Genomic DNA, 12,276 nt, shown 5'->3' with positions numbered 1-12,276 from the left:
CAGCTCCTGTAATGCACCTCCTGTTTTCCTGCAGGTGTATTATTGAGGGAGAAAGAGAAGCAAGGGAATTGGATTCAGAGAGGATTAAAATCTCAAAACCCTTGCTCAATGTTCTGGAAAGTGTTTCATATCTGCTGGACTTGCTCTCCATATTGTCTCTGGTTGATACCCGAGGTAAGGCAAGGAAGATTTCCAGGCAGTCGTTGCAGTTGCCTGTCCTTGTGACTCACATTTTAACATTGTAATGATGGTGATGTCACCCACAACCCCAGACATCTACCTGTTGAATCACATGCCCCGGTGTTACATATTAAAGTGAGTGAATCCCATTACTTTAAAATAATTTCCCCATTGCCCCCACTCTCTGCCCCACTCCTCTTTTTAACCTCTCTTTTAATTCACTGCAAATGCTCTGAATTTATGAATATTTCAAGTAGAGTGTTATTCAGAAAATCTTTATTTAATGCCGCCTGCGCTCACATCCTCTCAGCGGATATTAACGGCTTTCGTTAGGAACGGAGCAGGGACTTGTACTCTGTTGTTCTTACTGCGAACTTGCATCAACCCTCCTGCCGAGTGTCTATTAAAATCAGCCCGCTCGTTGTTCCTGCAATCCCTAAGAGCAGGAGCAGCTCACCTGTACAGACAGAGCACATGCTTTATTCAGGTGATGTATCAGTGGATGCAGCTGAGTTATTCTGCCTCAGGTAGGACGCTGTTGGAGGCATAAAGTGGAGCATCAGGTCTCATGACGGGCACCAACAGCACTCGTAGGCAGGGGGCCAATCAGTAGCTTTGTTGCTTCAGAAGGAGAAATGCTAAGGAAACAATACAATAGTACTGCTTTTTTTTTTTTGTAATGCTTTGTAATGCCGGTGTGCTGTTTTTCTTTCTCACCTCTTTGCACAAAATACACAACAAGCAGTTCAAAGTGAATTTCTCTGCAGTCGTTACACGTGCATCTCTCATGACGTACCTTTGTTTTGCTACATGGACAGCAGTGTCTCACCTTTCCTCCACAAATGTGAAAAATATCATATTAACATGCATTCCCAGCTGTTATGTCGTAATCTTGACATGCTTAGATAGTTCATGTTACATATTTTGTAATCCTGTATCTTGTCTCTTTTTCATGCAGAGAAAGTGTTTGGGAACTTTCTGAGCTGGGAGCTGGATGAGCCTTTGTCTCATCTGCCTCTGAAGCCTGGCCAGGCTGTGACGCTTACTGTCAACATCAAAGTCAAGCTGGACTTCTCTGGTCAGGAGAGCCTGCTACAGGACCTCAATGATGGTGAGCTGAGTATAAACGTGCTTCCCCCAACAGACAATTTAAGTTGCCTTTTTTACAGATCTAACATGTACAGTCCAGCAACAATATTGGAATGATTATAGGCGGAATTCTTTAAAAATTTCTAAACATTTTTTGATGTCAGTCCAGTTTGACACGAGATCAGCAAACTGTACTGTAATGGGACACATCCTTGAGCTGCTCCTGTCAGATATATAACAGTGGAACGACTTATGTCCCTGTTTTTTTGCTGCCAACCGGCTTTTTTTTTTTTTTTTTTTTTTTATATACGACATGCACTCACAAAATTTAAAATGATCCTCTGACGCTGATTAATGAGTATAAGATCACAGTTGGCGATGACCCTGTGCTTTGTGAAGATGCACCATTAGCAATAAGCAATAAGTTAATTCAGCACTGATATTGCAAGAGAGTATGTAAGCCAGGCGACGGTACTCAGATAGGCTAAACCTTCAATAAAATCTTATATATGTGTGTGTGTGTGTGTGTGTGTGTGTGTGTGTGTGTGTGTGTGTGTGTGTGTGGAAAGAGGGAGAATCACAAATAATAGAAGCCATCTTCAGAGTAGTGAAAGCCAGGTGTAAACAGCAAAGTTGATGTGTTTTAACAGTTTTAACAGCAGATGGGGTCTGAGGTTCAACATTCATCCATTTTCCCAGCTTGCCATTGCATGAACTTGGACCGATTTTAGTTTAACGATGTGGAGCCACATGACTGAAAAGAAGCTAGAAGCTCATTTTTAAAGGCCATTAACGCAGCATTGGTGAGAGTGTTCTAGACATTAGCAAGATGAAGTCGATGAGACATTTAGTTCCACTTAACTGGTGGGACATGCCTTTATGTCATTTTTTCTTCAATATTTCTTTTTAGTTGATTTCCTACTGTTTTATATATATAAAAAAAACTATTAAACAATGTTTTGGAAAAAATATGCAAAATAATCAATAATGAAAATAATTATTATTAACAAACCTGTGCTAGATTTTATTACAATCACACTATTTCCAAAATGCCCAGCTGAAGCTACGTACCACCATGTTGAATGCAGAGGAGAGTGTCTGTTTTAGCCATTCCGGTTGCCTTATTTAAGATTCAACAGTAATAGGAACAAGGCCTCAAGGTCTCTAAATGTCCATTCCTCTCATAGCGTCTGACTTCCACACTTCAATTGCCAGATTTCCTTTCTTCTTATCCCTTATTAAGAAAAAAAAAAGTCTGACCTTCTCCCATACCTTCGAAGCTCACTCCCTGCATGCCTTCTCCACCCTTACGCACAGTTCACGTTCAGCCTCTCTTCCTTCCTGTTTTACTTTGACCTCTCAATCTCCTCTGTCATCCTCTGTTGAACCTCTTCACCACAGACTCTGGATGGACAAATATTAGTGAGTGATCAATTTGGGGCAACTTCTACACCAAAGACTTTGCTCGATGACTGGGAAAGTAAACACAAACAATGCTGCGTGCTGCTCTCAGCCCCGGTGCAGCTCTTCTCATAAGGTCATTTAAGTGACACTATTTCAGTGTTTTAATTAGCTGAGCAATAATTGGGGCCCTGAATGAAGAAGATAAGACATGACTTTGTCTAAACAACAGCTTTGAAAGCAGTTATGGTGACATTATGGGATGCAGGCTTTGCTAAACAGCATTTGATGCTATCTAGCACTCTAATACATTTATGTAATCACATTAATAATGTTGTGTTCATATAATGAAGAAACTATTTGCATAAGGCCAGAGGTTCTGCTTTTTAATCGGTGCTACTGTTTGCTAGATGATTACCAGTTTCTTCCTTCTTTACTAATCAAACCATAAAATCCAGATTTTATTATTATTGTTATTATTTTTTTCGGCAAAACTGGCACATTTGTTAACTGTTGTGCTGCTTAGCCACATCATATCCTCCACATATAGTCAAGTATAAGTTCAGTTTTATACATTCAGATATTTTTGTCCAGGTGCAACTGAGCATGAATAAAATAATGATGAGAAATAATTAGGAATGGATAGTCCTGAATTAAACTTTTATAAGCTTTGTGAAAATGGGTTTATATTGGTGATCTAAATCTGTGCAGGGGATTCTCCTGTCCTGAAATCCGACAATGAATTGTTTGGTATGTTTTGAATGATTGATAACCTTCCTCTGAGACTGTGTCGATGCTGCTCTGTTGTAGCCTGTTCAAAATGGCAGTCATTAGTTGTCTTCATGTAACACAATGTTATTAATTCATTTTTGGGCTCCTACACACACAATGCAACAAACACAACAACAAAAATTCAAGAAATGCGACATTGCTCTTAACTAGGTCCTTTGCCTCTGTTGTTTTTTGTGTTTGTTTCCAGAAAGAAGTATAATCCTTCACATTAGCTTTATTTATATTTTACTTTTGTCCACTTATGCCCACACACCAATGGCAGCCAGCTAACACAGTGGGTGCATGGTCTGACCATTTACAGCTAACTGTGGTCAGTGTCCTGCTCAGGAATATTTTTGGCATATTGGCGGTGAGATCTGCAAACCCCACAACTGGTCAACAACATGCTTTTTCTCCTGAGCCACAGTCCCCAGAGAAGGTCAGAGACACTGTTGAGAGCTGTTATAGGGCAAGGTATAAAAAAAAACAACAACAACTGCTTTATTTAGATAGAGGAGAAACAAACAAATTGTATTTTTGTGAACAGCCAATGATAGAAAGAAAATGCTGAAATAAATGCACATCCAATCATAACTCCTTATATTTCCATTTTGTGTAGTTTGAAAAAATGAGACGTTAGCTACCAGCTCATAAGCAACATTTATCAATGGCAGATTTTTGGACTTTGGACAGAAATAAAGCTTTGTGCTTGTCCTACATCAGGTCTTTATTGTAAGCGAAGCAAATTGCTACCTGATAACTCTTGAAAGGAGAGCAAATGTGTGTATTCCTGATTATGTGTAACTTTTTTTTTATTAACAACTAACTAACTGTAATAGATACTAAAGCCAGATAGATATTTAGATAGATTGACTTTCTTATGTTTTCTTCTTTTCTTATGTTACAGCAGCAAGCAACTGCAAAAACAAAAAGAATGCAGAACATTTGCAACAGACACACTGTACAATCCAATCCTACACTAAGAACATAACTTAACAACATAACAGCCTCCCCCACTCTGACTCTATGAAGATGATCACCAACGTATGGATAGATGGGAATGAATTTTCTTCACTCTTCCCCTCTCTCTCAGTCAGTCTTTCACGCCTTCCCTTTTTCCAGCACCACAGCCTGAGGATAGATGAGAACTCACAGTTTGTGCAATGGGTGTCAGAATCTGTCTGACATGTATGCAGTGGGTACAGTGTCAACATCAGCACTTATCTATTAATATAACTATTAAATATAACTGTAGCCCTCCAATGACTGTGGCTTGGCTGCCACTATGTGTCATGCTGTACAGAATTAGCATGCACCAGATTCTCATTTGTCATGATGTTGAGTGATATAATGTATCATCAGTGGCATTTAACCTACACTAATATATGCTCTTTATTGAGCAGTCTGCATTTATATGCGCATTGTGATGAAAGTCAATACGGCACCCTTAACTGTGATCTCCCCTGGCAGTACTGCGCTTGACATCCTTTGTGTCTCAGCTGAGGCATAAGGAGCACATTGGACAAAGCCACAGAAAACAGTACAGCGGGAACATAGAAAAAAGGCTGAGCCTCATTGATTTATCCTCCAACGAGCCTGTCCCTCACTTTGAGTCTGACGTGAGACCATGACGCTATAACTTAGGATCAGACGAGGGTGATGTCATCACTCAGGACTAATGGGCCCTGACTTAGAGCGAACTTTATTGTGTTAAATGGTGTGGAGTGTTGTACCTAATTGTCACAAAACCGCCCACATTAATAGTGGTTGTTCTTTGAAGACTGCACCTTGCATCGAACAGAATGCAGTCTCGCCAGAAACACATTATACCAATTAACCACAGGAATTAAAGGACTCAGTCAGAGGCAAGCATTGTTGTGAGATTCGTAGAAGACAGAGAAGTGGAAGTACTGTCTTACTGTTCTCTAATGCATGTCCTCAGTTGACATTAGCCTGACAATACACTGCTGTCCTAGTTGCAGTTAGTTTCCAGTTACCTAACTTCCAACCTCCACCAGCAGGCCTGAAGTAATACCCTATGGCATTTTGGGAATATTTGTTGTCAAGCGCTACAACGAAGCTGCTGCTCAAAAGGGGCTGAACCCCTCCCTGAAAGCTTTTACAACTGCTGCTCTAAACATCATGAGTCCGGTCATGTCACAACAGTTAGTTGTCACACCTCAGTAGTGTCTATAGCAAACAGATATTTGTCATGAAGGGATAAAGTGGGTTGTGTTTCCTCAGAGGCAGGCAGTGGGGACTGGAGGGGTAATATTAGCTGCTCTGTGGTTTCATTATGGCCTGGTTACCTTGCCTGATCCTTAAGAAATGGGTGAAATGCTGCTCTTGGCCCTGGCAACATCAGACCTGAAAGCCCCATCCTTGGGCCTCAGTAGTAGACAGACCCCCTTATTCATCCAAGGCTCAAACTGTTTTAGTTTGGGGAGATTAACATGATTTTAGGCCTCCCTGTGTTGATATAAACTCGGTTGTGCTTTCGTCTTTTCCGGAAACACTCTGATGAAATTTAGGAGGGACAGTAACAATGGTTCCATTCAGATGCACTGTTTGCATCATGCTTTTTTTTAATATATATATATATATATATATATATATATATGTGTATAAATGCTAATTCCATCACCTTTTTAGCTCAGCCTGCTGTGCATGTCACTTTTCCCATTTACAATCTTGAAGCCAACATTCTTTCCTATCAGAAAAATTGAGAAATTAATTATTATTATTTCTGCAGAGAAAAAGTGCGGCATCACAAAATATAATGTTTTTTTACACAAAAGATTCAGCCTCCGTATTTGTGGCAGTATCAAAAATGTTTCATGCCATACGAAACTCTATCAGAACATAAAGCTTTGTTCTTCTGGATCTAGTATTAAACTTGAAGAACAGAAAATGAAAAGCCTTTAATGCCACACCTTTGAAAATACTTGAATGATAGCTTCCAAACCCCTTCCCATATACTCAATTTGGAACTTCACACTGTTTGAGAGAATGTTAATAACTGCAAAGAAAAGTCACACATAGTCCTTTGCCTCTCTTATGGCCAGGCTGGCAGTCCCTCTCAGATGGGTCCTGCCCCACCCACCTGTGCTCAATGGCTGGGTGGTGTCATGTCCTATCTAAGTCTTGAAAACAACTTTCAGCGTTAGTCCAATAAAAGATTCATTCTCTCTCTTTTGTTTCCTCTTCTAAATGCAAAACTCAGCTTCTGAATGACCTTTTTTCTAATGAAGTAGTCACAGTCACTTGAATATCTTTGGAACGGGCATGTTCTGTTAACATGCGTATGTGTATTTAATACAATATAAATGGTCTCCTTCAGGAATTCAGTGCTACATGTCTATTTCCTCAAGTACAATGAAAAGACCATTAAAGAAATAAATTCTGTTTAAGAGTTAATCTCTCAGTAAATCTCAGGCAACCAGTTTATACATACATTGGTAGCTGTAAAATAAAATGGCCCGTTCTCGAAAATTTGTAGCTGCTGTTAACTCGACACAGGTTAAATACGTACCACAGCAGTCCCACCATGCCTTGCATTTGTTACTGCTTTTAAAGCTAAAGCAGCCGTTTGCAGGTGATTTCCCTCTGACTTAAATGGAGTGTCCACACTGAGTGGAATGGCTTTTAGTAATGATAGTAATCATCTGCTCAGATGTATGAATGCATGTATGTTACAGATCCCTGCTCATGGCACGCCCCTCCTCCGTCTCTCTCAGTGAAAGAGAAGTCTAATGATGTTCTTCCAGTTTCAGTGTTGCGTGTCACCTCAGAATAACTGTGGTTTAAAGTGAGATTGTACGTTTGTACTGTTATGTAACTCTTGTCATAGTTTCAATTGGATTAATGGTGCGTTTGATGTCCAGTAATGAGACAAGGCTGCAGTATCTGTCAGAGTTGTTTTACTCACAGTTATAGAAAATTGGATAGTTTGTCTCTAGTTGTCAAAGGTGTCGTCAAGCTGTATTTGGTGTTTGTGTCACTCTCTTTTTTACGGGATATTGAAGGTGGTTTACCAGGTCATAACTTCCTAATTTATTAGCTTTGTAGATATTAATATCTACAATATCTTCCACAATATCATCCTGGAAAAAAAAAAAGGTGTAAATGTGAGAGGAAAGGACGATGCATAGTTTTGACATTATCTCATGAACCTTCGGTGAGGGTAATGCTGAGTTCACCCAATCCACCCCAAGGCCGTTCCACAGAGAGCTAGACAAATACTGATTGGAGGGAGGGTGTAAAGGAGGGCATGATTGTGAGCGATGCCATTGTTAATCATGCCATCCATTACTCACACAGTCGCTGTGCCACAGGATATGGCAAGTCATGTGTAGTGCCTTAAACACACTGCGTAACACAATGGGGGATGCAGGCTATGAAGTGGAAAGGAGTTGGCTCTATTTTTGATTCTTTGCTTTTCTCTGACTCTGAGTCACCCTGAGAAATACTCTTATATGATTAATATTTATTTTAATGTGATTTCACTGCATAGAAAGTGACAAAAGAGAAAAACAAAAACTGGATGGAAAGCAGCACTCACTTAAGCATTGAGAAATTCTGGGTCAAGCCATGTTCCCTGCCCACTAACTGATCGAAGGATGGCCGGTAAGAGCAGCGCGTTAAGAAGGTTTAACATCAGTCAGATAAAGAGTCTGATGTCACTGAAATGAGTGACTAACAGAGGTATATCAGTGCAGTCCTGTCCTGTTTATCAGCATGTAACTGGTAGTAGCTGATACAGAGCCACTGTTTCCATTAGCACAGACAACCACACCGTATTGATGAGATTTCAGGCTTATTTTGCCCTGCTCCTCTTATTCCATTTTCTCATTTGAGGGGTTTTCACAGTGAAATGGCACTTATCAAAAGATGGCAAATAAGAATCAAAATGGATAGCTGCTTAGCAATTTACAGAAAAGAGAACTAAGAGACTAAGCGATCACTCCCTGGTAAAACAAAACAGAGAAGTGGAGCATTCAACATATTTCCCCTGTTTATAGTTCAGTCCTGAATGATCATTAAAATGTAAATGAGCTGCAGACATTTTGTACATTTACAGGTGGCTGGATCAGTTTTTCAGAGACATTAGTTCACTGCATTTCCAAAGTAGAGATCTATAATAATGCCACATACTAATAATTGGAAATTGACTAAATTTAATATAAGAGAATGAGTTTTTATTGATTTTGCCCATTGGAGACATTTATTTTGAATTTCTCTGCTTTTGTAATTTCTTATTTCAGTCAGAATTTTCCTTTTTCTGCTCCCACTGTGAATACAAGCGCAAGCCTTGTCTGTGTTTACCTGTCGTCCTAGAAATATGGCTTAATCCATAGTTTCACAGCATTAATTCCACCAACAGTGCCACATTGGCTTTCCACACATGCCTATCTTTTCTCTTTTTATTGGAAATAGCTTTCCATTTTGTTGTTTTTGTAATATTCTCATTGGTATGGTTGTCTGTGAATCTTTCTGCCGATCAGGAACCCAAATGCTTCAGCTGCTGCTAAGGCTGGTAATTTCCCGCCTCTTCGGGGAAATTGCAGGGCTTTGCAACCTCACTGACGTCAGAGAGCGATATGATTCCTTTGACGTCAGAGCATGGGCTCTGGGCGTCACTTTTGAGTATTGTCGGAGTGTGTTGAAAGCAGCAGCCCCTGTAGTGGAGCCGAGCACAGCTGCTGATAGTGCAGCTGCTCCAGTTGCTTCACTCAAGGTCATAAGTTTACACTCATTCTTTATTCTTCTCATAAGCCAAAAGCCACGTGATATTAGAGTTTTTATCATTTAAAAATATTCAAAACTACCTTCCTATTGTACCATAAGTGGGAAACAACAATTATCAATCAAGTGACAAAGTGATCACAATATATAGTGATAAAATGCGCTGACAAAATACGTTGTATTGGTCCTCGGGTAGAATGTGTTCACTCATAATTTAGATAACATTTAGATAACATAATTAACTAAACAGCACAGACGTACCATAACAGTGAAGCAGTGTATCCACAAACAGCCTTTAATCTGACATGTAAATCCTCATCCACCATAATTACTGATTCTTTGGTTATCAAGCTAGGAAGTAATACTGACAGACAATATTGAAAAAACATTTTTTTTTTAAATGCAATTAATCCTTAGTTTTACACAGAGCCTAATCTCTCGCCAGTGATTTCTGATTTTGTCAACACGGAGACAACACTGTCTGGAGACACATTTACCTGTAATCCCACCAATTCACTAATGACTTGCCCCAGTTAGAACTGCAGGCATTAAGGTGTTAGCAAGACACACAAACATTTTTATCTTTCATTTGAGCAAACAAAATCGGTATTTAGTTTATACTGCACAAAAATCTCAAGTTACCATTTCATTTGTTCATCTGGAAATCACTTACAAGGTGCCCTCAACTAAGACAGTGGGATAAAAAAGGGGGGCACGGTCTCACATCCTACACTAAGTATCCTACAACCCAATGCTCAAATACAACCATTTTTGCAAATCGAAAAAATAAAGTTTCATTATCACTCTGGATGGGTGATTTTGGAACAGATGTTGTCTAATCCATTTCTTTTGCTCCTGTTTTTGGTTTTGTAAAGGGAAGAAACAAACAAAAAAATCCTTTGCTGGCTGTGCCTAGTTAAGGGTTGCTAAGCAGTGAGGAGCTGCCGACCATCATTCAGGGGTGGAGTGTAACAAATGGTCAGTTCCCAGAAAAGATACAGTTTAAAACAAATTTAACACATCCAAAAGAAAAAAACAAAAAATATGCATATATCTGCACATTTTGTAATTCAAACTAGTTTTTTTCCCCTAATTATTTCTCATTATTGCTCAAAGACACGATGTGACGGTGTCATTTTTCATAGAAGCTGGGGAAAAAAAAAAAAAAAAACAGAAAAATATTTCCTCTCTCTTGTACTGACGCAGTCACAAGAGATTTCGAATTTCCAGTTAAGGGGTGTGATTTCACATCAAACAACTGTCTTTCCATCTGTGTAACAAGTGTGGACCTGCTTACCTTGTTTGTGGGGATCAGTAAATAACTGCAAAGAACATTCTTATGGGAAATGTCAGAAATCACCAACTAAATGTGAGCTAGTTGAAGCAAAGTGAGTACATTAAAAATGTAATTAAAACAATGATTCACAAAATAGCTCTTGTAAAACATTGTAATTCATCAAAGACTGTTGATATCTCGCACTGCACGACTATTGCTGTGATGCTCTGCCAGCTGCTGTTTAATGATAGCCATGTCTCTGTGCTTTGTTTGTTGCTGACTGTGTGATGCCACAATGTATTTTCAGATGGGATCAGTGTGACGGGCTTGCCAATCTCCAGTCCGCTGCGCCAAGTCCTCAAACCCAGGCCCGAGAACAAGCCGGTCAGCAGTGAGCCTGGCAAGGCGGAGTACAGCCATATTAAGGTAAAAGCAAAAGAGTCTGGAAAACTTTGAAAAAAAAAACAAACCCCATTTTCCATGTTTTTTTTTTTTTTTTTCTTTTTGTTTGTGCTTCCCGGCAGCATAGCCTCAGTGAAAATGCATTTTCAACCGGGTGCATCCTCACTGGACTGTTTTTGCAGTTAATGAATATCTCGGGTTGAGATATTTGATCCTCTCACTCTGACACATGGAGTCAGAGCTCTGCATTGAGAATGTACACAGTGTCGGTTGAACTGAGGCAAAGCTGTTCCATCAAGTTAGCTCATGGTAAATTAGGGAAGGGCATTTTCTTGGAAAAAGGAGGAAACTGTTTACATGTTGTTGTTGTTGTTTTTTTTTTAAATCTGAAACTGTAAAGAGTAGATTGAAACAGGTCAGATGGAGACATTTAGAATGAGAGTGCAATGGATGGAATCAACCAGCAAAGGAAAAGGTTTTGTTGAGGTCTCATGGGCATAGAAATGGGCGGGCTTACCAAGGAAAACCTGCTGAGGGTCATCCGAAGCACAAATCCCTCAAGTGTGTAGGCTGCGGAGTCGTGAATTTTAAACACCAGGGGATCCATTTTGTCTTTTCTGATATGAGATGTTCAGATGCGTGGCTAAACAAAGTCGACTTCTCTCTAACCCTTTCTTAATAAAAGTTTGACAGGGTGCTGATTAATGGCAGGGAGAGCACAAGAGGATGTTTTCCTGTCCATAATTGCTTAGTCACTGACAACTTTATGGACAAAACCGTTTCAGAAAGCGCAACAATGCATTAGTCTGATTATAACTCACAGAAGATACTTCTAGATGAGTCTGGCTGTGTGTATTAGTCTTTATCATCCTGCAAAATGAATTTGGCACTGATTGAACATATTGCGTAATGGATGATAATCGGTACAGCTTAAGCGCCCAAAACGTTCTCTCCATGTGTAAGACAAGTGTAAATAAGTGGTAGAATGGTTCTTTAACTATTGTAATAGACCCTTGGCCATAAAACTGGGGAGTCTATCTCTAAAGAGAGGAAGCAGTTGTCAGAAGCCATAAAACTCTCTGATAAGTCATTTTCAAATTGTTCTGTCAAGTCGTGTTGCAAATTGCATCTTGGTGTGAAATAACACGTGCAGATCATCAACTCAAACTGTCTCCAAAATTTTGTTTATTAATTTCTTACTATAGTTGATAGTGAAAACGTAAAAGAAATCTCTGAAGTAAAAGGACTCTCTGTTTTATGGAATAGATTGTTGAGTGTTTATCCTTGAGGAACATCAGATGCTTGTGTCAGTGTCTAGAGGGTAACATAGTCATTTTCGTTCCTACTGTAACTCACACCAAGGTTAAGTGCAGAATTCATTTCCCTTTGAATTTATTGCATAGCCTTTTGGT

General features: G+C 39.5%; 1 protein-coding gene across 3 annotated transcripts in view; it reads left to right on the top strand.

Annotated features, from left to right (window-relative positions):
• The window catches only part of trappc9 (trafficking protein particle complex subunit 9), a 192,056-nt gene that overhangs the window by 59,665 nt on the left and 120,115 nt on the right, over positions 1 to 12,276 (top strand). For all 3 annotated transcript variants that reach the window (XM_029513915.1, XM_029513913.1, XM_029513914.1), the window contains 2 exons: positions 1,139 to 1,291; positions 10,770 to 10,888. In XM_029513915.1, the coding sequence (XP_029369775.1) occupies positions 1,139 to 1,291; positions 10,770 to 10,888 (272 nt within the window). The remainder of the gene's footprint in view (positions 1 to 1,138; positions 1,292 to 10,769; positions 10,889 to 12,276) is intronic.

This window comes from Echeneis naucrates, chromosome 11 (assembly GCF_900963305.1).
Source record: "Echeneis naucrates chromosome 11, fEcheNa1.1, whole genome shotgun sequence".
Taxonomy (NCBI): Eukaryota; Metazoa; Chordata; class Actinopteri; order Carangiformes; family Echeneidae; genus Echeneis; species Echeneis naucrates.
The sequence above is the reverse complement of the archived record's forward strand: the minus strand, read 5'-3'. Positions and strand labels throughout refer to the sequence as shown.